Source organism: Ilyonectria robusta (genome assembly GCF_021365365.1).
Source record: "Ilyonectria robusta strain PMI_751 chromosome Unknown BGZ61scaffold_30, whole genome shotgun sequence".
NCBI classification, from domain to species: Eukaryota; Fungi; Ascomycota; class Sordariomycetes; order Hypocreales; family Nectriaceae; genus Ilyonectria; species Ilyonectria robusta.
In genome coordinates this window covers 390,700-413,486 of record NW_025764464.1, presented here as the reverse complement: position 1 = coordinate 413,486, position 22,787 = coordinate 390,700, and the positions used below count along the sequence as shown (strand labels likewise).

The following is a 22,787-nucleotide window of genomic DNA, read 5'->3' as shown; positions in this document are numbered from 1 at the left end:
TAGATCTACAATTTGCTAATCATCCAGGTGAGTTGATACTCAACACATCAATCACAATTCATTGAGTGATCATTTAAACCTCCTGATCGAAGCCAAGGGCAATTGACCAAATTGGCGTTCACTCAGGATGGCAGAGAAACCAAAGTCAATCTACTGCATTGCCTGAAGCTTGGCTCCTTCATAGCACCAATTGTCGCTTCCGCGTAGGCTTGTCTACAACAAAGCCATGACTAAAATCAACAAATTACGACGTCATCGTCAGGGCATCTACAACTGCCGGTCTCAGACCGTCGGAACCTACTGTCTGGGACCCGACTGTCTGAGGGACTGGTTATAATCGGCCCTGCCTGGACCAACGTGTCCAAGAGTTGCGGTAGCTAGCATAGGAAGTCTTGAATGCAAACACCATATTAGCTGAGAGTTGCGGTAGGCCCTTGTTAGTTAGAAATCAAGAACTTCAATCACTAGATCCCAATTCCTCGATGTGACATTCCCGACGGCAATGCTTCTCGACTCTTCGCAACTAAAATAAGCTCCATCATTCAATTGAGATCTCCAAATACCGTACAATTCTTTGCTTGTTTGACCATATCATTGAAGAGTGAAGTTTGACTAGCTGTAGTGAACAGTTCACGGGTGTGTGTTTTATAGCCCGTACCAATATGAGGTTTTATCCCGACGAGACCGTTGACATGTGAAGATGACAGGAGTGGCGAGAGGGTGGAGATAGACCATCATTTAGTGAATGAGATTACGTGAAATAGCCATATGTAGAACGACTGAAGGGACATTTCAAGTAGTCGGAGGTTCGAGGAGGCTTCTAAGGAAAGATGCGGATCACTGGGGCTATTAGTGCCTGCTTGAGCCGATGAACGCCAATATATGCCAAATTCTCGAATTCCATTCCGCACACTAGCTAACCGATCATGCATCGTGTTGTACGAGCCTCTGCATCACGAGGATATAACGCGAAAGATCAAGATCCTCCAGTTCGCGACACCCAATTAGTTCGCTTGTTGCTTTCTGTTCCCAAGAGCCAAGCGCTTGGAGATCAGCTGGATGATTAGGTCAGTTCCATTACTTCATATTCACATATGGCAGCACTCACCTCGCCACAGGTGGAAGGTTGATACTTGGGCGGATTTTTCTCATCAGTACAAGTGGGAATCACGCCCAATCGTTCGTCGAAATTGAAACCTGGTCACAGTTAACAGGGAATCCAAGCCAATACCACCGGACTTACCAAAGAAGAATGGAATTGAGAATCTATCTTCCTTGCCATGCTGAATCACACGGTGCACCGTAGACTTAAGACGATCATTGGTTAAGCGCATGAGAAAGTCGCCAATGTTAACCACCAGAGTCCCCGGGATGGGTGGCGCACACATCCACTCATTGTTGTTGTCGAGAACCTGCAGGCCTTTGTGCTCGTCCTGCCACAACAGCGTCAAGATCTGAAGGTCTGTATGCGCGCCGATTCCAACTTCATCAGGGTCTTCAATAGGCGCATCGCCATGACCAGGGTAAAAGTTAACAGAAAAATCGCCCCCAGGGTAGGTAGTGAACTTGTCGAAATAGCTCTCGGGGAGATCAAGGGCAAGGGCCACGACGCGGATGAGGCCGCGGGCGAGTGTGAGACAAGAAGTCCAGTGAGCGATAAGTGCATCTTGAAACCCGGGAACAGACAATCCTTTCCAGATTATATCATCCTTGGGGATGTGATCCTGGACTTTTTGGGGCACTTGCGAGAGACGGCCTTGGTGCGTAGGATCAAACTCGGGTTTGTAGTGAAAATTGAAGTTTTCTTTCCTGTCTTAGAGTAGAATTTAGCCATGGATTGGTAAATAGGGCAATATGGAGGAATACCCTTCGAGTTGGATGGGTTTACTTGTCGTTCACGCAACCCTTTGTAGCCATATGACGAGATGTCTGTTGCTGCCCGGCGCTTTTCTTCCACTGGCAGACTGAAAAACCTGAGATTTTGTTAATCAGTCATCCAGGTGCCAGATCCGCAGCATGACATACTCTTTGCTTTTGTTGACTGTGTTAGCAATGGTTTCGTCCGAAATCCCATGGTTCTTGATGTAAAAGAACCCAATCGTTTCGGCAGAGTGAAGAAGTTTCTGGGCAATTTCCTTGCGCGCTTCGACACTATCGTGGATTCCTTCGAGGTCGATGATGGGAATTTCGGCCGGAGTACAATCTCGAGCTGGCTTGGTGGACACCAGTCTGTAAGAAACTCCTTCGTAGCTTCTAAGCACCAGCTTGGCCATGCCGACTGGCACAATTGTCTCGGCTGTTATGGTTGGACTCATGGTGGCAATGTTTGTGCTGAAATGCCAATGGATTCGCAGCGGATATTTTCAAGCTTGATAGTAGGGGCTTTTGTGCTAATTGTCTTGACATTTTGTCGTCAGCCATCTTCACTACTGATGAGACAATCGCCAATGATTTGCGCGGAAGGCAGTCTCACTGAGTTGCGATAAGCCGGAGCTAACAGGGGAATCGCTCTCCAGTAAAATCCGTTGATCTCCGGTGGTCTCCAGCTATCTCCGGTGGTCTCCGGTGGTCTCCGGTGATCTCCGACGATCTCCAGATTCCATTTCTTTTCTCACCATCCGTTGACCGCCCCTGTGAGAAGTCACCACAGGAGGAGATATCATACCATTTGACCGTAGCCGAAAACATGTCCTCAATCGATCGATGCGTTGGCGAGGCATCCTCAACTTGTGCAGTTTTAGGTACGCCTGCTAGGAATGCCCCCGCAAGGAAACGGAAACGTCGGATATTGTCCTGCGATGCCTGTAGACGGCTCAAATGTCGCTGTGACTTGGGAGAGGGATCAGACACATGCGCAAGATGTCGCGCTCTTCGGTAAATACGATTGAACAAGACCACGAACTGGGTTGAATTGACCTTTGATCCAGCATCCCCTGCGTGAAAAGCGATGACCATGACCAGCCAGCTACGCAGAATGACGGACATGCACCAGCCGAGTTTTCTACGCGGTATTTCCCGTTCTTTACCTCCTCATTTGATACAAGCTAAGCAATTGAAGGCTGCTCCAGCTGGAATCATCTGTGCTCAGCATCAAATCAACTCTGGAGACCTTGCGCTCAGAGCGAGAGCAGCCCGGTGAGACAATGACTGACAACAGCCCTGTACAAGTTGAGCAACCGAGTACAGAAGAAGATCCGGATATAGACGATGTCGAGCCGGTTGATCAACATGTGAATGCCTCCCCCGCAGAAGTCATGAGAAAGGTCGCAAGACAGCTGAGCATGGGGTATCGAAGGACGGTTGACATCTACGACGACGTCGTATCATTGGAGTTGCTCGACGTAGCCACAGCCAGTTATCTGGTCACATCGTACGTATCTTCCACGGGACGTCCAAAGGTGTCTCTCTCTAATTCAACGCAGCTTTATTAGCCGTCGGCGTCACGTTCTCCTCATCGACAGCGAAGGCGACTTGTCCTCGACCGGCAATCTCCGAAACGACTCTCCGTTCCTATTTTCGGTATGCTGCCTTCTTGAGATGCGACAAAGTCCCCTGGCGGAAGGAGATCCAGTGAAACACAGGCTAGTATACGAGCATGTTCGGCAAATGCTTGGTCAAGTCATGCTAGCAAGTCCGTTGCGTATCGAAGAAATCACAGGCATTCTAATCATGGCTATCTTTGCTTTTTCTCCCTCGGTAAGCTACCAATTCCGATGCAGTAGGGTTTCAAGCATTCTTCCAAGTCAAGGATTTGAGTTCTAATGAGCTAGAATGGACCTGAATACCTGGACAGTTGGCTGTTAAGCGGGCATTGCGCGCAACAGGCCATGTTGAGCATCAGTTTCTCGGAGATAATGACGAGACTAAGTCTCAGCACATCGACAACAGCAGATCAAAAGTCCGTTCGACTCTGGGCTAACATCTGCCTGGCCAACCTACAGTAGGTCTATTCCAATAGAAGTTTTATGTGCTGATCGTTTCTGAACATGAGCCATCTACAGCTGGTCGGCAACAACGGGGAGACCATCCATTTTACCGCCTTCGTATTTGCGCCAGTGTCGCATTTTGCTCAACTTCGAGCAGGCTACAATGCGAGACGGAATGCTTTTCGCCGAGATTGCGCTCTACTCCATGCTCGAACAAAGATGTTCTCGGAAGTCGTATATGAAACTTGATGGGAGCCATGGCGGGTTTGAGGAATGGAGACAGAAATGGAGTTATTTGCTCGGTCAGCTACGCCCAACTTTCGCCGGAGCAGGCTATGCGCTGAATCCAGCTAATTATTCTTCTTCTCAGACCTTTCGACATCTTGGAGACTCAAAATCAGTCACCGAATCGCCCATCTTATCCTGGCGCGACAATCGCTCGACCATACTACTCGAGATAAGGACCATGAGTCTGTTCGACATAACACCGACGATAGAGACTGCCCAAACTTAATAAAGGCAATGCAAGCGCTTGTGTCCGAATCCGCACTACAAGTCATTGTAATATTCGTTTCCACTCCGAAGTCTAGTTGCGACGATTTGCCCGAATTTTATAAGCTCTGCATTGCGTATTCGGTGCTCATCCTTTCTCTTTATGAGCCAAAGCCGAGCACTATATCTCATGCCGAAATATTTCAGCATCTGGAGGAAGTGCAGAAACGGTGCGATGAGTCACAAGCATCGTCATTGGCGCTGCGATTTAGTCTGGAGAGAGCTTTGAAGAGGTTTCGCAATACTGATTATTCCAAGGATGATCCTGAACGCAACACGGGTGAGTTCCTCCGCTATGCATACAGACACACTTGCTCACAAGCCAGAATTACAATCCCCAGCCCTGGACAATATAGAAACGGACTTCAGTGAGGAGACACCTTACTCAATAAATGTAGGGCTAAATATTCTTGAAGACATGGATGTTTTCCTTAGTGAGGGATGTTTAAATTCAGAAGTGGAGTAATATTTAAAGTAACCACTTGCTGGATATTGTGATAGTCTTGACAGACGCGCTGGGGTTTAATGACAGCAGAGTTAGCCTGGCTGCACCTTCCAAGTCAATAAAAGGGCATGCTTGATTTCTTCTTGGATTTTGACTTTTGATACTTGGGCTATGTTGCCTTTTGATTCTTCCTTAACTATCGCAGCACGTCCTTATGTCTAAAAATGGTGATCATCTCTGGCATGGCTGTTGGTCGAGGTTTTTAGACAATTTGCTCTTTTAACGGGCGTTAAATGAGATCTCAACAAGGGTCTAGGAACGCTAGAGTAAACTGTGCATGGATGGTAAACCTCATCAAGTAAAGTTCATGATGGATCTTATAAACTGAGGCCCACGGATTGCTACAAGAGCCCGAGCCCGACAACGCCGAGCCCGCCAAATACACTTAATAACAGTGATTACACTGGTTCTAGGATATGATGAACAAAATTCAAGGTCGTCCCTGGAATCAAGGGATCTATCTCCCGACGCTAAGGCATCAACAGGAATTTCATTTCTTGTAATGGATCCCATCATAATTTTTATGCTCGTATTTCTATAATACGTGCATCTCGTATTGTGTATTCACGCTGGTTAGTCTTATCTCCTGGCTCAGATTGCATTGTTTACATGGGCCCTATGCAAAACACACGTGTTTCCCTGGTATGGAAGCGGAGATCAGAGGAGCTTAAAGTGGGATTGAGGGTGGGTGCTGTGGGGTTGTCACTTGTTAGGCAGTATCAGGAATTAATGATTCGTCTTAGAAGTCTCACTATATTAAGAAAGCCATTACTGACGGTCTTCTTTAAGCCTCTACCAGCATATCGCAACTGTAATATTTAACACTCGCCAGTAAACTGGCTGTAGACAGTCGAACCCCCATATTCACTTACCCTAGACTGAAGACAGGGTTAATGCATCGGTGGGGACAGACTTTTATCCGGCTAGAACATCCGCTCTATCCGCTCCAATAACAGAGCACCGGGTTAAATAAAGTCCCACCCGAAGCCCAATGTTAGCCCCGATCTACCTACCCCACGATGAGCCTAATCGCCATCCCGACAAAGCCTAACTTTAGGCTGTAAGGCGAGCGATCGTCCGGCAAAGCTAATTCCATCACTGGGGTATCGCGGCTATCATGGTGCCATCAGCGGCGCAGTGTCGGGTGAGTTGAGCGTCTTCTAATATACAATCTGGACTCCACTGACGCGTTTCGTGCACAGGCTTTGCAGCTCTCTGACAGCGAGAGATGCACGAACGAGGCAACCCACGCCAACGGTCTCTTCTGCAGATTCCACGCAAACCAGGCCCATGGTCTATACAAGGGCTACAAACGACGCAATGGGAGGCTGGATGCTATGGATGGTGAGGCTCCTCGCTCTTTGAAGAACTCGCGGGTCCCTCTTGCAAAAGAAACCTTCGAGGGCATCAAGGACGAGAAGACGCTCCGAGAGATTCACGTCTACTTGTTTGACAAGTACGTTCTGCTTGGAAAGGTCATCGATGCGCGCAGGCTGCATCAAAAGCATTTCTACTCGCTTGATATGGACTATGGCCACCAAGCATACCTCGACATGCTGGGCAACCAGCACCAAATTGTCCTTCAGGCCCTGGGCAGGGTAGAGAAGCGCACTGCTCAGGTACTGTACCAGAAGGAGCAGTGGTTCTCGTGGGTTCGCAAGATCCAAGAAGAGGAGGAAGCTATTGGCGAGAAGGAACAAAAGAAGGTCAAGCTGGAAGCTGCCTTGTTCAAGCGTCACTGGAAGCAGCTGCAAGCGAGACTGCAGCTGAAGCGCCAGAAAGACGAGAAGAAGCGCCAAGATGCGTACCTCGAAGACGCCTTTCGGGAACGCATGGCCATGTCGGCAGATGGATTGAAGGACGATGAGACCTGGGATCCCATTGAAGACATGGCCCAGGACGACCGCAACCGCTATGTCGATTTGATTAAGCATTTCCTCTGGATGGGGGCCTTGGAGGTCGAGGAAGATGCTCCTCCAACTGACCCAGAGGGAAAGCCAGAGGGAAAGCCAGAGGGGAAGTCTCCAAAGAAAGCCAAGAAGAAGAAGAAGAAGAAGAAGAAGTCCAAGGCAAAAGGCGGAGCTGCCAATGAGACAGGCGAAGCAGCCAACGAGACAAGCGGAGCTGCCAACGAAACAAACGGAGCTGCCAACGAATCGAACGGAGCTGCCAACGAATCGAACGGAGCTGCCAACGAGACAAGCGGAACTGACAACAAGACAAACGGAACTGACAACAAGACAAGCAGTGGTAGTAGCACTTCGATGGATGCAACAACCAACAGCAACCCCAGCCGTCAACATTGGCTTCTATCAATAGAGCAAAACAAGCAAGATGGTGCGGCCGCCGACTTACAAGAGCCCGACAAGAGCAACATTGAGACGAAAGAAGAGATGCGGAAGCGCCTGAAAGAGAGCGTCGGAAAGGACCCTACAAAGTCATGGGGCTGGCAATTTTGCTGCTCGCTGAAAAATTCCCACCAAACTGATGCCAAGACGGTCCCCATGGACGATGACGAGATCGAATCCGTTGTCAAGGAGATAACCGAGATCAAGGTGCTCTTGTTCTGTCGTTTACTGCTTGCCCAAGCATCCATGCTACCGGCTGCCCTACGAGCGACCAATGTGCGGGAATTCCTCCAAGACTCCGGGATCACCGAGTCAGACCTACGAGATCTCTGTCTCAAGGTGGAGAAGCCAAGTCTCCAGGAAATCCGGGATGCCTGTGCCGACTTTGCTCGAGGCGACGACGTAGATGACGACGACGACGAGGAAGAGACGGATGAAGAATACGAAGACGAGTCCTTTGAAGATCTGATCTTGGACGATTCACGATATTACCATCTTCAATCTCAAGACTGGCTCTTTGACAATGTCTTTAAGAAGTTGAGAGGCGAGCCACCCAAGAAGAAGAAGAAGAGAAAGATAAAGGTCACTATATGTGGAAAGAGCATTTGGAACCACTCTAGCGAGAAATCAATGTCACGAGATGGATGGTTTCAATTCTCCGTCATGGCCAAGGACTGCGACTTTGGGCATGCGATTCAGCTGTGCCGCAACTGGAACGAGTTCTATGAACTGAACCTCCTGGCCAAATGGAAGTATTTCCATGCTTCGATCTGGAAGCCCTGGGGTGGCGACAGACTCGTAGAACAGCTGCAAGAGATGAAGCTGTTTCCATATTTCGTGGACCTTGAGGCGGACTTAACCAGGTCATACATGTCGATGAACCCGGGTCTCTATGGCTATATCGAGTCGAAGAATGTCATAGCCGCTCATATGAAGCGAAACGACCCGGTTACTCGACGATTTCTGCAATATCTCAAGATGCGAACCGGCGAGGTGTCGATCCTGGTTCGAGATGGAAAGACTGGCCGTGTTATTACGGCACCTCCAGACGAGTACCTGTGGACATATCGAAGGATGAAACTCATTGGGAAACCTGGCCTTTATGAATGGAACGATGTACTGAAGGTGGGCCCTCAGTTCTTCAGACTGACCGATTACCTGCGCCAATGGCAGTTCGGCTTCACCGACTACTACGATGTCGTCATCTGGGACTTGACTCCTAACAAGTGCCGCAAGGGCCTGTTCAACCTCGTTATGTCGGTAAGTTTTGCCGAAACACCTCAACCCGCCAAACTGACAGATGCTGTAGGAACTACGCAGGGCCTGGCGCATCACCCAACCTCGCGATTTATACGTAAACATGAAACCGGTCCTACAGACCCTCACTCTCGATATCAACAGAATGCGAACGAGGCAGATCAAGCCAGGCGAAGTCGTCGTGAATCTCGGGGAATATTTGATAAACGAAAGCATCCCGCTCCGGGAGTCTGTGGCGCAATACAATGCCGCCATAGGCCTCGGCGATGTGGGATACGCGTGCTACAGCGCGGCCAACGCAGCCGAGGACCAGGTTTTGTTTCCTGACGAGTTGACGCGCAAGAATGGGGACGTGGCTTTCCGCGAGATCAAAAGTATCATCAGCCGCTTCGAGACGATCCCTATGCTCAGCGGCACGAAGGCTATGGCCCAGAGCGTCGAGAAGCTCACCGGGAACAATGGTCCCCTGAAGGCCCATGCCTCTATCAATGCCAGTGGTGAGGCTGGGCCGTGGGCTCTGCCTAGGATTTTCAAAACGGCGCTCAAGCAGCTACTCAAAAAGGACATGTCGGCAGAACAGCGTTTGTTGCTCAGGGGCACAAACCTGGGTAAGATGCCGAAAAAGCCAAACTTGACTGACCTGCTAGTGTCGGAGCGCGACAAGGCTATCGGTGAGTTGCTTGCTTGTGAAAACACTCTCATTGACGATCGATGAACTAATGGGAAACGCAGGCTACAAGGAATCCTTCCACGATGGAGATCTCGAGCCAGGGGCTACTGCCAACTTTCGCGAGGTTCAGGCAAAGATAACCCTCATGCTCGACTATGCCTACTCTGGTCCAACTGACTGGATCTGGTTCCTCGTCGGCATTCTGAAATGGCTTGGACTTCAGGTAAAATACGATACGGACGTCGAAGACCCGGATTCACCGTGGTCTCATAACTACATCGTCCAAGACTTGGTCCAGGCCTTTGCACATATGGCCATGTTCTTTCCAGAGCTGAAGGCTACCGCTCCCATGACCAAGTTCCTTCAGTCGAGCCAGTGCGAGGGTTTCAGAAACTCGCTGCTCTTCAACCCCCAGGAACGCTGCAAGACACGGCCTGATCGACGAGGCCGGACGAGCTACAAGTTCCGCGATAAAGCGTTCTGGAATGAATGGAACAAGTTGAAGGGCCCTGAATTTTCTGCAGATGTTTACCCCATGGACTGGAGTGTTGCCATGTGCCCTATCATCGCTCATCGTCAGTCTTCCCTTAGTTGTATCACACATTCAGAAAGAGTTACTAACAACGCCAAATAGTGTATGTGAATGGCCTCATTGCACCATGTTATATACAGAGTGATGTGAAATACTTGTCTGGAATCGTCACCGCCAACACAGAGCCTCATCGTCCCGGAAAACTGGATCTCTTCATCAGCTACGAGGACACACACGGCATCACCCCCGCGGACTTGGTGTCCGACTTAGTGCCCCCGGATCAATGGCCTGAGCTACTGCCTTGCGTCCAGTCCTTCGCAGCCAAGCATCCGAAAGCTCGCTTCAGCCTCCTCCGGCTGTGGTCGGCGCCGCACTACTACCCGTACATGCTAAGACTGGATCGCCGCAAGGCCTTCAGTTTCCTCGACAGCGCCTCCCGCTCTTGGGAGTGGAAGTGTGTGCCCAAGGATTTGCCGGGCAGCGAGTGTAGTGTGCACAATGTCACCTCCTCCAGGCTGAAGATACTGCAGGCGCAGTTCAAGGAGAACGTGGTTAATCGCGCGGACTTGATTCTCATCATGGGGGCGGACGAACAGGAGCTGTTCAAGTACTGTACGGCCGTGACGTTTGCCATGCAGACGAAGCCGTGGATGAGAGAGGTCGATCCTTGGAAGAGCTTCGTCAATGTCGACTTGGACTTTTTGATGGACCTGGATTCGTACTGGTTGGATTAGGAATATGCACACGAGGAATTAGGACTGCGCGATAAAGAACTTGATTTACTAAGAAATAATGGCCCCGTGAGCGTCCATGTGCAGTGACCCTTATGGGGATGCTACTTGGGTTGACGATCTCCTCCAGCTAATTTCTTTGCACGGGATCTTGGAGAAGGCGAGTACAGCTGGGATCAAGATTAGCCTAATGTCTCATTCAAACGTGATAGGCTTAGAAAGAAACCTGTTGAGAGCTACACCACAAATGGAGGAAGCCGTCAATATGGGCAAGCACTCCCATGGTGTTCTTGTTCTCTGTGAACGACAACGAGTGGCCCCCGTATTCACACCCGCCCACTTCTTCTTCGCCATTTCTCAGGATGAGGTAATCGCGTGTAATCCCCAGCAACTGAGAGCAGGCGTCCTTGGCTGCCCCGGGGGGAATCGACTCGAATTTGAGGGGGTATCCCTCGTGCTTGTAGCTTTCCCCGTCGTAACGCATGTCGCCATTTGATGGACCGAGTCTCCCTGACCACAGCAGTCACAACGAAGATCATGCCAGTGTGAATGGTCTGCCCAGTAGTTGTAAACGTCGGCGCCGCCCTGGACGTCTCCTCCCCTCCCGTCAAAAGAGGATGTTCGAAAACGCCAGAGCCGACGAGACTTTCCTGGATTCTCTAGACTCCGAAACCAGCTGCTGCGTGTCCAGAAAAAGGGTATTGGCGCTGGAAATTACGAAAATGGATAATTGCATCATGGTTGAGGAGGAATTGGTGAGGTGAGTTAAATGTAGTGTTGATTTGACTGGTAGAAAAAAGATGTCTGATTGTAGAGACCAATCTTCCTTACTCGGTAGCTGTTGTTGTTTATATAGTACGAATATGGAGTGGTAGAAGCTTCATTATTCAGCGAATTCTGTGACGTCATTGTACATCTTATTGGACATGACCAAAGAGGCTCTCACCTTGAGCGCTTCAAGATACTCGAACTTTTGGGGATCCACGGTGTACGCAGATGAGTATGCGCGCTTCGTCTGTTACCTACAATCTAACCTAAACCAGCTCCAAGAATCCTTTGAATGTGTGATCTAGAGCATGAATGGAATAGTAACGAGGCGATCCTGTCGATTAACACTTTTCAGACTGCTATGGTCCAGGGACCTGGGAGCGACTCGGATTTCGGCATGCGATGGATAACTCGCCAAGATGGCTACCTAGTCAGATGTCACAAGGGGATTGCACCTGGTTGCGTTTCGAATCCTGAAGACTCTAGATACGAGGAGTTAGTGAGTCTCAGCATCTGCCATGTAATGCATAGCTCGTCTGAGTAGTTTGGGAGGTCTAGTCTGGCCTCATAAGTCCCTCCACCTGGCAGAAGAGGAATTTTGAGAGCAGAAGCCAAGACACAATCATCTCGACCCACCGATATGTTCCATTCAATGTCTGAGGATGTTTTGACAGGAGGTTGACGATCTAATTATGGATGAAAGTCACAGTTCAATCTAAAGCGGCCTGGTTCCAAAAGTTTTCCGGGTGTTCTTACCATCTTCTATTGCGTAGGAAGAGTTGCATGTGTTCATCTGAGTTGGGGTTATTGCCAGGAAGGATAGAGGTGGATAACTGTGTGGCCACCCATTGTCGCTCAAATTAACCGAATTGCCGATCCTGCTGATCCTTTCAAGGCCAAACGGATAGGAGTGATCTTCACTAACATTACCGTATGTGGAACCTTGGTGGTTGCTTCTGACGCAATCATCTTTTGCAGGCTTTATTGTGAAACTTTTGGACTTACTACTACAGACGAAAAGGGCCCTGAACGTCCGCTCTGGTGAAGTCTCTCGGCGGCGGGACACTCAAGGCCGCCCCGACTGGAAGGGCATGAGTATGCCTGCGAGCATTCGCTGACTGGCAGTCCGCCACAAAGACACCACCAGTTACGAGACCAGAGCTTTATGGGATGCGCCTCAATGTGTTGGAATATTTGCGACAAGCGACCGGACTGGGGAATAATGCGACGGATATGTTGTCTGTCTTGGTTTGGAGGAAAGCGAACTCCGTCCAAGGTCCTGCAGCGTGGGCCAGCGATGCTGTTGAGGTGCGTCAATTGGAAGAACCGACTGGCATTCAAAAATACAATAGACTGCTTGCATGTCACTCCAGGTATGATGAGTGGGAACGAGCGCAACATACTCAATAGCCAGGTTGCGAGTCTTCACCTCACTAGAAAGCAGATAGGATGAACTGTGGAACTGGAGCCTCGGCGGTGCAGGCCATGTTGGGAAGTTCATTAATGCCGACGATGCTCGGGCCGCTTGATCTTGGTCAAGGTGGAGGCCCCGTGGTTAGAGTCGAGTTTGCCACCATCACGTAAGTCTACAGCACATCAAGCTCAGGTGACCAAAGGGTAAAGACTTTCCCCTCTTTCACATGGACAGAGGCAGGACGGACCTGAGGAAACGAGTCAAGAACCTCACCGGCCGTAGTGGTGGATTGGTCGTCCCGAGTCAGGGACACGTGGTTTGCAGCTGGAGCTCAACGTGGATGTAGCCTTGATCTTTGTTGCAGATACTGCGGCGGTTGTGTGACAGAGTCGGATTTTTGTATCGCATTTATCGGCGTCGTGACCGAACTTCCTTGGGCTGGACTGCGAAGGCATCATCTACAGCCTGGACCTCCTCTTCGTCTGTGGCAACTTCAAGGTGCAGATGGGGCGACGCTCTCCTTTGAGGGCACTGAGTATCGCATGGTCGCGGTGAAAGTCGACGAGAAATTGTGAGTGAATGCAACCAAACCCAGCGACAAGCCCAGGAAGAAGACGGACGAGTCGCTTCGGAGGTGTGCGTGAGGTGTTTTCAGAAAAGATGTCTGCTCAGTCACTGGGTTCCGAGGAGGTAGAGGTAGAGGAAGAACGAGTGATTAAAACCAGCCAGTGGCCTTACAAATGTGAGATTTGAAAACGTAAAGTATTGTTTTCCCACTTTTCGCGTGGTGGTCGTAGGTGTGAGTACTGACAGAACCGGGTCGCAGCGGAGCCAGAGCAAGACGCTAGCATTAAAGGCATTTGGGCGTCAGGCCCGTCCAAGCCTGGCCCAGTGCATCTTCATACCCCGGATTAAAAGGCTCCTCAAGCCGAGGACGAGTTTATTCGCAGCCATCATTCCCGAATTTACCGAAGGAACGGCTACGCCTCGTGGTGGCATTTGGCTCGATCAGAACCCCGTGGGCAGCGACGGAGATGCGGGGGATTGCTCCGTTAGTGGGAAAAGTCCTTTGGGGAAGAGTGGAATCTATTGCGGGGAAAGGAGCTAAAATTAAGCGTGGCAAGGCTCGTCGTGTTGGCTCTCGTGTAGCCTTTGGCGGTCTTGAAGCGGTTAGATGGCGGAATGTTTACACCTGTCGATCACGTAGAGAAAGTGGTGTATCCGAATACCTTCATCGTTAATCTGTATTCAAAACCTTTCTTGCTCTTCTCATGTCGACAAGTGACTCTCCTACCCCGTGGCATCTCCCGGAACCCTTGTCCGCCGCCGAGACACGCAGGGGTTCGCCATCAAAAGGAAGTGCGGCACGACGGGCCGGCCAACCTGTGTCCGGATTTGGCGAGCGAGCCCCCTTGCTTTCATACGAGAAAGTCACGAGGGGAGAGAGAATTTCCGTCCCGCCAAGGTCGGCGGCTGGGACAACCGGAATCGTTCCACGCAGCTCGGCCCGGCTGCGCAGTCGGTCGACACGCTCGACAAGCCACCCGTTCGTCTGCCCCCTACACGCTTGGCGGGCCACGAGGCCGACGAGCCTAGATTAAGCGTCTGACCGTGGCCTCGCGGCGGCAGACGGAGCGCTGTGGCTCTGCGTCTTCAGCTGGGCAGTCGTAACAGCGGCCAATCAGTCCGCGCAGCCTTCTCCAGTCGGTCCTACCTGGTCCGCCCATCCATCAGTTCATAGCAGAGATCCCTCCTCAGTCGGGACTGCATCGTCGTGTACCGGCTCTGCCATCGAATCCATTGCTCCTTCAAATTCCACGGGACTGGGGACAAGGGCTGCGAGCGAGTCTAGCCCCGAACCGCGACAGCCACCTGATGTCGCCAACGGCCTACGCGCGCCGGAGGCTCGTCCGTCGATCCGTCTCAGGAGCCATTGTTGACGAGCAAGAGGGTGTTTGGTGGGCTGAAAATTGTCAGCCCTCTGAGATCTAGGTGTTGAACCAGATCTGCAGGTCGCGTTCTAGGCGCGCAGGGCATGGAATCGCGGCCCCGACAGCACCACCACACTACCACCAGACTGGGCGTCTATAATCGCAACCTAGTTATATATACTGCTTCGTTCCCTCTCAACATGAAGACCAAGCATCGAAACATTCTCCACCACATCCAGTGAACAACATCTAGCACAACTACTAGAGCCACCGGCAACACTCACCATGGGGTCCTCCATCAACGACGAGAAGCACGATGTAGGTTCCACGCGTCCATCTCGACACTCTGTCCATTGCTAACACGCTGCTGCAGCCCGACTTCGCTCCCAAGGTGGCTGCCACCAAGACGGCGATCGGAGATGAAGCCTTCCAGCAGGCCATGATCAAGGAGCCACCGCCCAAGCTGGCGGCTCCCATCCTGATCATTTCCAGTCTTGTTGCCTTCTGCTGCTCGACGGCCAATGGTTACGATGGCTCTCTCTTTGGAACGCTTCTATCCAACAAAAACTTCAAAAGCTTTTTCGGAGTGGAAAATGCCGGCATCGAAGCTGGTGCGTTACTGAAGCCGAGTCTCCCTTGAAGCTCCCAGCAACTGATACTTGTGATTTTTCTAGGTATTGTCACCTCTATGTACCAGATCGGATCCGTCGTCGCCATTCCCTTTGTCGGTCCCTTCATCGACACATGGGGTCGACGAGTTGGCATGACAATTGGCGCCTGGGTTATCATCATCGGCATCATCATCCAGCTCACCACCTACCTCAACGCCAGTGTCGACCAGTTCATGGCCGGACGCTTCTTCCTCGGCTTCGGTGTCAGTATCGCTGCCGCTGCCGGACCCGTCTACGTCGTCGAAGTCTCCCACCCTGCCCACCGTGGTGTCATCACCGGTCTTTACAACGTCATGTGGCCCGTCGGCGCCCTGGTTGCTAGCTGTGCTGCCCGAGGTGGGCTCGACGTCGGAGGCAACACGTCGTGGATGATTCCAGTCGGTCTTCAGTTGTTGTTCCCTTGCGTCATTGGCTTTGGTGCCATGTGGCTCCCCGAGTCTCCACGTTGGTTGTACACTCACGGCAAGATTCAGTTGGCTACCGAGAACTTGGTGCGGTTCCACGGCCACGGCAACCCCGAGAGCGAATGGGTCAAGCTCCAGCTCAACGAGTATGAGCAGCATCTTGAGTTGGACGGCACAGACAAGAGGTGGTGGGATTACCGCGCCCTGTTCTCTTCCCGTGCTTCTATCTACCGCCTCACGTGTAACTGTCTTGTATCTCTCTTCGGACAGTGGGCGGGCAACAGTACGGTCCTTTTCTGTAATTCCCCAATCAGAACACTGACAGCTAACTTGTGCGAACAGGCATTGTCTCGTACTATCTCAGCGCCTTCCTCGATACGGCTGGAATCACCGACTCCATTAAGCAGACAAACATCGCCGTCGGTATGAATGCCATCCAGATAGTCTTCGCTGCACTTGGTGCCAGCATCACCGACACTGTGGGCCGTCGTCCCATGCTAGTCATCGTCAATATCGTCTGCGGCCTCTGCTGGATCGGTGTCACTGTTCCTGCTTCGATCGGAAACATCACGGATGTTGATGATAAGTCACAGCTCGATGCCGTCTCCCCTTCAGTTAGCAAGGCTGTTCTGGCTTGGGTCTACATTTTCCAGATCTGCTATTCCGTTGGATGGACGCCCCTCCAGGCTCTCTACCCGGTTGAAGTCCTCAGCTATGAGATTCGAGCCAAGGGGATGGCTTTCAGCTCCCTTTTCACTTCAGCAGGTACGAAATGCTCTAGCATAAACTAGCGAGGGCCGTGGCGCTAACATACTCTACCACATAGCTATGCTTGTTATGCAGTTTGGTATTCCTGTGGCGCTGAAGAACATTGCCTGGAAGACCTACATCGTCTTCTGTGTCTGGTGCTTCATCCAGTCGGGTATTCTGTACTTCCTCGTCCCCGAGACGAAGAACCGAACTGTAAGCTACCCGGGTTTAAAACCCTGACGTCTTTTCAACGCATCGTATCTAACATGCTTTTTACAGCTCGAGGAACTTGACCACATCTTTTCTTCGGCAAGCCCCGTCAAGGCATCCAAGCAGAGGAAGGTCTACGAAGTTGACAGCAATGACAACATCATTCACGTTGATGCTTCAGCCTCTCCCAGCCGTGTCTAGGGGTATCCGCACTCGTATCATTCTGATGTCAAAGTCTAAGAGTTGCACTGGCTCCAAGACAATGAACCTCGCTTCCTATTTCTGACATGCTTTGGCTTGAAAATTGAAGATAGTAACACTCACTGGCAATTGACTAGTTATAACTCAGAGATTGCTTAGTTTTAATGTACACTATATAATCTATTGACCTCGATGAGAAAATCCATTGGTTGCATCCACTGTGTCTTTGTTCCCCGTGTCACAATTACTGAGAGCAGCGTTTGGACCCGGATGTCAACGGGAAGTGCAGGACAGACAGGTTTCCAGGCTACGGAATTTCGCGGAAATAAGGAAGTAAAAGGGCTAGCGGCTGGAATTTTCATTAAAGCGGACGCTCATATTTATAATACATCTGCTTACGGCCATACTATTGATGTAGCTGCGCACGGCCACCGATACCTCATTGTCGCACATCCAAAGCAAGGTATTTGTGGTGTATGACAATCATGATCAGACCCACAGGCCGATTTTGGAAGTTAACTAGCATTCTACTAGCAGCGGAGGAAGTGGGTAAACTGACTTACCCAGTTAAGGCAAAAGATTGCAACGGTACAATAACAATCTGAGGAGAGCAACGCTCTAATGAATAAATGAGCAATAATTCTCCACATTTTGCTCTTCATCGGGGACTTTTCTCCAGACCCCGCACGCAATACATCCAATCTCCACGTGTACTTCGGCCGGACTGACTCAACATCTCTCGTTACTGCACGTTATCTCTAATATGAAGGTCATGCCCTGATACGTTATCTTGCTATCGTTGACCATGGTTATTGTGAACCCTGTCCGGGCCCTTGGTAGCCTCCACCGGGATCAGCATCGATTGTGCACGCTAGGATGAAGCAGCACCGGCGGTTCAGTTAATCCCCACTCCCGTGTGCAGATTCATTTGTGCTGCCCTTTAAGGAAGGTAATAAGAGACCGGTAGCTCTCTTAGTATCCGACATCGTTCCCCGCGTTGGCTACCGATGCATGATACCTATGTAGTACATATTGAGGAAGCAAGCATCACATTTAAAGCAAGACTTTCTGTCTACTTGGATGTTTTCTGTCCCAGTAAGCCAGCCAACTCCAGATTACACAACTCACTGGACTGGCTAAGCTCACATTTCTTGTCACTTGGTCTTTATTTCAGACAGAAGTCGACCTGCATGGCCATTCGCTGTTGACTCCTTTGTACAACGACATCATGAAGGACATCAACAATGACGACATTCAGTTGGCTCAGCTGGGACATGCGCAGTCATTCAAGCGACAATTCAGTCGCTGGTCTATGCTAGGATTGGCATTCGCTATTCTCAACTCATGGACTGCTCTTGCATCCTCGCTCTCCCTGGCTCTCCCCTCCGGCGGCCCAGTTGGCATCATTTGGGGGCTCGTAACCGCGGGAGTTTGCAATCTCTCGCTTGCAGCAAGCCTCGCAGAGTTCCTCTCCGCTTATCCCACGGCTGGTGGCCAGTACCACTGGGTAGCCATGATTGCGCCGGAGTCACTCAAAGCGCCTCTTTCTTGGGTGACGGGGTGGATCAATATGTCAGGGTGGGTTGCTCTTGTGGCGACAAACAGCTCGCTTGCCAGCACCCTGATTATCAACATCATCTCCCTGATACACCCAACCTATCAGTTCTACAGGTGGCATCAATTTCTCATATACTTGGGCATTACTTTTATTGCCTTCTTTGTCAACGCCTTTCTACACAAACTACTTCCACACGTCAACGGGTTTGCTCTGGTGTGGAGCATCGCCGGATTCTTCATCCTTTCCATCACCCTACTGGCCTGTGCAGCACCCGATTACGCAACGGGAGACTACGTGTTTACGCACTTTATCAACACGACGGGTTGGCCAGATGGAATTGCCTGGCTTCTGGGTCTCCTTCAGGGAGGTTTAGGCCTGACTGGATTTGACGCGGTGGCACACATGATTGAGGAAATCCCCAATGCAGCGATCGAAGGACCGAAGATAATGCTGTACTGCCAATACATTGGCATTGGGACTGGCTTCCTGTTCTTGACCGTCGTTCTCTTCGTTTCGGGAGGCCTGAAGAATACTTCGACAATCATCGAGTCTTCTGCAGGCCCGTTACTTGAGATCTTTTACCTGGCGACAAACAACAAAGTGGGTGCCGTGTGTCTTCTCATGTTCCCACTGGTTTGTCTGGTACTGGCCGGCACTGCCGTTCTCACGACTTCTTCTCGAATGGTCTTTGCCTTTGCTCGAGATGGCGGACTTCCAGCATCTGCGGTTTGGTGGAAGGTTCACCCTACGCTTGGTGTACCGTTGAATGCAATCTACCTGAATATTGCGATTGTCATCATCTTTGGCTGCATCTTCCTCGGATCGACGGCTGCGTTCAATGCCATTGTCGCATCTTCTGTCGTGGCTCTCGGATTGAGTTATGGCATCCCCATCGCCTTACACGTTGCATACGGACGAACTCGGCTGCCAGAGCGAGAGTTTTCAATGCCTGCATGGCTGGGCTGGACTACCAACCTCATTGGCCTTGTCTACACGATTGTCACGAGCGTACTTTTCTTGTTCCCACCAGCGTTGCCGGTAACTGGGACAACGATGAATTACTGTATTGTGGCATTTGCCATCATTATTGTTATTTCGCTTATTCAATGGGTTGTAGATGGAAGGAAGAACTATCGGGGACCGCGTATCACAATTGGGGAGCACGAGCTTCAAGACTAAAAAGTAGAACAGGCCACCTGTACCCCTTTTCTTCATTATTTATAGAATATCTATGCACCACTGGGTCTGGTTCATCGGCGATTAATGTCAAGCTGAGGTTCTCCATTTCCCACCGGACATACTGCAGTCTCGCGTAGACGCCGTGAAAGAAGGCGATGCACGCGACAGTGCATTTGATCATTCGGAATAAGGTGGTTATAATCGAGGGATGCTGGGGACACTGAAGCATATGCAGGAGTGGCGTGATGGCTCTTCAAAGCGTAGAAGCGTGGAATACAAGAGTCAGGTCCAAGAAAAGCATTTGTACGCGCTGATCGGAGGGGTCATTTTGTAAAGTGTGAAGAAACCAAATGTGAGAAAGAGATGCTCCCAAAGACCGAAATAGGACCAGCATGAGCCTCTTAGGCTACAAGCGTAAACCACCATCGGTTAGCAAATTCCATCTTGAAGTAGTTGTCAGCCACAGCCTGATCGTCGCAATGAGGCCCAGATTGACAGACCAGGATGGAGCGGAACCTGTAAATCCCGGATAAAGTAGCACTGGAACCACCTTAGAGTCTTGTGGCTGAGTACAACCCACGTACCATCAATCACGGCCTCAAAGCTGGGCCAAATGTGGAGCAGTTGGGCCTACGAACAAGCAGCCAGTGCCGACTGAGCTCAAGAGGAGCACAACTATTAAACTAGCTAAAAAGAATTATGACTGACCTCTCTTCTAAGGTTAAATTGTTAATCTATTAGAGGTTCTATAATATGGAGTTATCTTCTGATATATGAATCATTTCACTATAATGGATTTAATATCAAGGGGTTGTTTTCATCCGGGCCTTATTCCGCCATGTGAGGGTCAATCCAGCAGATTAATACATTGAATGCGCCTTATTGCAATTAACTGGATGTGGCGTCTGCAAAGCTGCCCAACCATTGCGTCAGCCTAGAGTCAACCTGGAGCGAGTTGCGTGACATAACATAATCCGACTGAGGTATTTAATTTTCTTCTTGTTCTACTCTTCTAGCGTCAATATCCAACAAGCTACTCAATCGACGCAGGTCCTCCTTGAAGTCTCAATGAACTCGCTGGCCTCCAAGTGTACTGAGGAGGCCAACTCGACAGATTGCCTCCTTCGCACCTTGCTCGACTTTCTGGAGGACGCGCGCCGAAAGGATGATGGTAAATACGAATGGGACCCAATCACTTTTGGCTTCACAGTCGCCATCTCTCTTGCTGCCGCTGGGTTCGCATTGATCACAATTATCCAAGCTGTGCTAGCGGCGGGTCCAGCCCGTCGAAAGTCGAACCCCGAAGCTATTGGAAAATGGGCTAAAATGACAGAGCCGCAGTGGAAGTGGCGGGATTTTGGCTATCTCTACGTCGCACAAACCCCGATCCTCTCCGTCGAGAATATTGCGGCATATCTTGAGATAAGAGAAGCAAGGACATCACATCGGAGAACAAGACCTAGAGAATATCAGAGAACAACCCCTAGAGAATATCAGACTCCGGTAGCGGCCGAAAACGAGACCGAAAACGAAAATGACCAGCGCATCCAAAATCACAAAGGAACAGGGGCGTCATGGCTCACCTTTCTGGAAATGGCCGGACTCGCCGATCTGGACCTAGGCGATAAGGCCATTGTAACTACGGTGGCCGATTACTTGCCTAGCGATCTCGTGGCTGTTTCCGCTGCAGTTGAAGTGCGACTTGTCTTCCTTCTCATAGCCTTGTCTCAGAAACCATTGTGGCTACTTGAACCTGGATCACGGTGTCCTAGTTTGACTAGCCCGGCGTTTCAGTTCGAACTGCGGCAACACGCGAATATGGGATTGATCGGAGCCTTCTCCTCTTATAAGACAATGAGCTTTGATCTAGGCAAGCTATCCACAGACGACCTCAACCTGGCCGCAAAACATGCAGATGGTGTTCTTCTCATATCGAATAGATTTACCTCGGGAGACTCCAAGACCGTGTTTAGATTTTCAGGCCTCAGTAAAAAGATCAATATCACCGCCCCTCGCACATTCACGCGTTGGTTAGCCCTTCGTTCAATCCCTGTAAGATACGAGTGGTGGAGCCTGCTACCCAAGTTCGCTTCATTAAGCAAACGTCCTACCTACTCGACCATTTTCTTCGGCCTTGTTGTCGCCAAGGCACCTAGACGCTGCCCCCCCACGTTCCCATGGAGCACTTTACCAGTTGGGAATTTATTTACGCACCTTTCCATTAGCTGCAACATGACAACCGAGGAGCAATACGATGCTTCTAGCACCACGGAGCAGATGCCCCGACAAGCTCACATCTTCGAGCTAATACTCCGGAGCAAGTACGCTGACTGCCTCTTTGCGGAGGAAACTTCTGACCAGACTGGCCACTGCCCATGTCACAATGTTGTTGCCGCTTGCGCAAGCATTCGGCTAGGGTTTGGCGACTTCACATCTTGGCTTGCCCTCTACCCGACAGAGAAACTCCCACAACTTCGACAGGACGTCTTGGTTCTACTTACAGCGATAGACTTCTGGTTATACAAGCGGAGCACAAGCTCTCACATCGTTATTCTCTCATTCCGCTTGCTTGTCAACACACTAAGTCTACATCAAGTATTGGATATTCTCGGCGAAACCCTGCCTGGCAACAAAGAAACACCAACCCAGCTCTTGACAGGTTTCTTTCAGGCGTATGAGACCCCAGACTCGCCGCATAAATATGAAAGAAACGAAAAGCTGAAAGAACCCACCGGCCGTTTTGCGAGTCAGGAGACGTTTGCCGAGTTTGAGGCTGTTACGCAGCCGATGCTTGAGAATGTGAAGTCATTGGTGGACGCTCGTAACGAAGCCGCGAACCAACCAATGCTCATATTCGGTAGAGGGGCCGACGTAATCATTAGGGGCAGGAGATATGCTTGGGAGGTTGAGCAAGAGGAGAGCCCGGCCGTCCCATTCTTCATTGACACATTAAACAACCGCAGAGGAGTGGCCAGTGGGGCTGATGTAACGTGCCCAGAATACAAGACACACAAAGACACACACTGAGAGGCTCACAGGACGGCAATATCGACAATAAAGAGTCTGATGAACTTCTGACTCATGTTCTGGCATGGAGGGCTACACTTATGGCCATTCTGTTCTTCACAGCCATGGATACTGCGCCTATGTTGGCCTCAGGGATTTGGAGACAGGTAATAC

At 50.5% G+C, this 22,787-nt stretch overlaps 7 protein-coding genes across 7 annotated transcripts; 6 read left to right on the top strand and 1 right to left on the bottom strand.

Moving 5' to 3' along the window:
* Nucleotides 1-1,063: 1,063 nt before the first annotated feature.
* BGZ61DRAFT_366746 (uncharacterized protein) lies at nucleotides 1,064-2,315 on the bottom strand (the record flags this gene model as incomplete). Its single annotated transcript, XM_046241717.1, has 4 exons — nucleotides 1,064-1,197; nucleotides 1,244-1,813; nucleotides 1,867-1,973; nucleotides 2,026-2,315. 4 exons carry the CDS (start codon nucleotides 2,313-2,315, stop codon nucleotides 1,064-1,066), a joined length of 1,101 nt encoding a protein of 366 aa, XP_046097354.1.
* Nucleotides 2,316-2,601: 286 nt separating this feature from the next.
* BGZ61DRAFT_462270 (uncharacterized protein) lies at nucleotides 2,602-5,062 on the top strand. The gene is made up of 8 exons (XM_046247266.1): nucleotides 2,602-2,874; nucleotides 2,928-3,008; nucleotides 3,059-3,370; nucleotides 3,423-3,696; nucleotides 3,771-3,940; nucleotides 4,002-4,228; nucleotides 4,297-4,758; nucleotides 4,805-5,062. The coding sequence occupies exons 1-8, from the start codon at nucleotides 2,687-2,689 to the stop codon at nucleotides 4,942-4,944; spliced, it is 1,854 nt and encodes a 617-aa protein (XP_046097353.1). The 5' UTR covers nucleotides 2,602-2,686; the 3' UTR covers nucleotides 4,945-5,062.
* Nucleotides 5,063-6,100: 1,038 nt separating this feature from the next.
* Nucleotides 6,101-10,524, top strand: BGZ61DRAFT_484520 (uncharacterized protein; the record flags this gene model as incomplete). The annotated part of the gene is made up of 5 exons (XM_046249618.1): nucleotides 6,101-6,127; nucleotides 6,186-8,591; nucleotides 8,641-9,259; nucleotides 9,321-9,833; nucleotides 9,893-10,524. 5 exons carry the CDS (start codon nucleotides 6,101-6,103, stop codon nucleotides 10,522-10,524), a joined length of 4,197 nt encoding a protein of 1,398 aa, XP_046097352.1.
* Nucleotides 10,525-11,003: 479 nt separating this feature from the next.
* BGZ61DRAFT_484519 (uncharacterized protein) lies at nucleotides 11,004-13,456 on the top strand (the record flags this gene model as incomplete). Its single annotated transcript, XM_046249617.1, has 8 exons — nucleotides 11,004-11,281; nucleotides 11,611-11,788; nucleotides 12,185-12,220; nucleotides 12,303-12,384; nucleotides 12,437-12,597; nucleotides 12,727-12,869; nucleotides 13,068-13,274; nucleotides 13,306-13,456. The coding sequence occupies 8 exons, from the start codon at nucleotides 11,004-11,006 to the stop codon at nucleotides 13,454-13,456; spliced, it is 1,236 nt and encodes a 411-aa protein (XP_046097351.1).
* Nucleotides 13,457-14,858: 1,402 nt separating this feature from the next.
* Nucleotides 14,859-17,088, top strand: BGZ61DRAFT_462268 (general substrate transporter). Its single transcript, XM_046247265.1, has 6 exons — nucleotides 14,859-14,952; nucleotides 15,008-15,245; nucleotides 15,309-15,992; nucleotides 16,052-16,474; nucleotides 16,536-16,672; nucleotides 16,739-17,088. The coding sequence occupies exons 1-6, from the start codon at nucleotides 14,920-14,922 to the stop codon at nucleotides 16,868-16,870; spliced, it is 1,647 nt and encodes a 548-aa protein (XP_046097350.1). The 5' UTR covers nucleotides 14,859-14,919; the 3' UTR covers nucleotides 16,871-17,088.
* A 1,010-nt stretch (nucleotides 17,089-18,098) lies between these two features.
* Nucleotides 18,099-19,607, top strand: BGZ61DRAFT_538777 (amino acid/polyamine transporter I; the record flags this gene model as incomplete). The annotated part of the gene is made up of 1 exon (XM_046254693.1): nucleotides 18,099-19,607. One exon carries the CDS (start codon nucleotides 18,099-18,101, stop codon nucleotides 19,605-19,607), a length of 1,509 nt encoding a protein of 502 aa, XP_046097349.1.
* A 1,055-nt stretch (nucleotides 19,608-20,662) lies between these two features.
* On the top strand, nucleotides 20,663-22,706 carry BGZ61DRAFT_561512 (uncharacterized protein). Its single transcript, XM_046255817.1, has one exon. The coding sequence runs from the start codon at nucleotides 20,676-20,678 to the stop codon at nucleotides 22,632-22,634; it is 1,959 nt and encodes a 652-aa protein (XP_046097348.1). The 5' UTR covers nucleotides 20,663-20,675; the 3' UTR covers nucleotides 22,635-22,706.
* The last annotated feature ends 81 nt before the right edge of the window (nucleotides 22,707-22,787 follow it).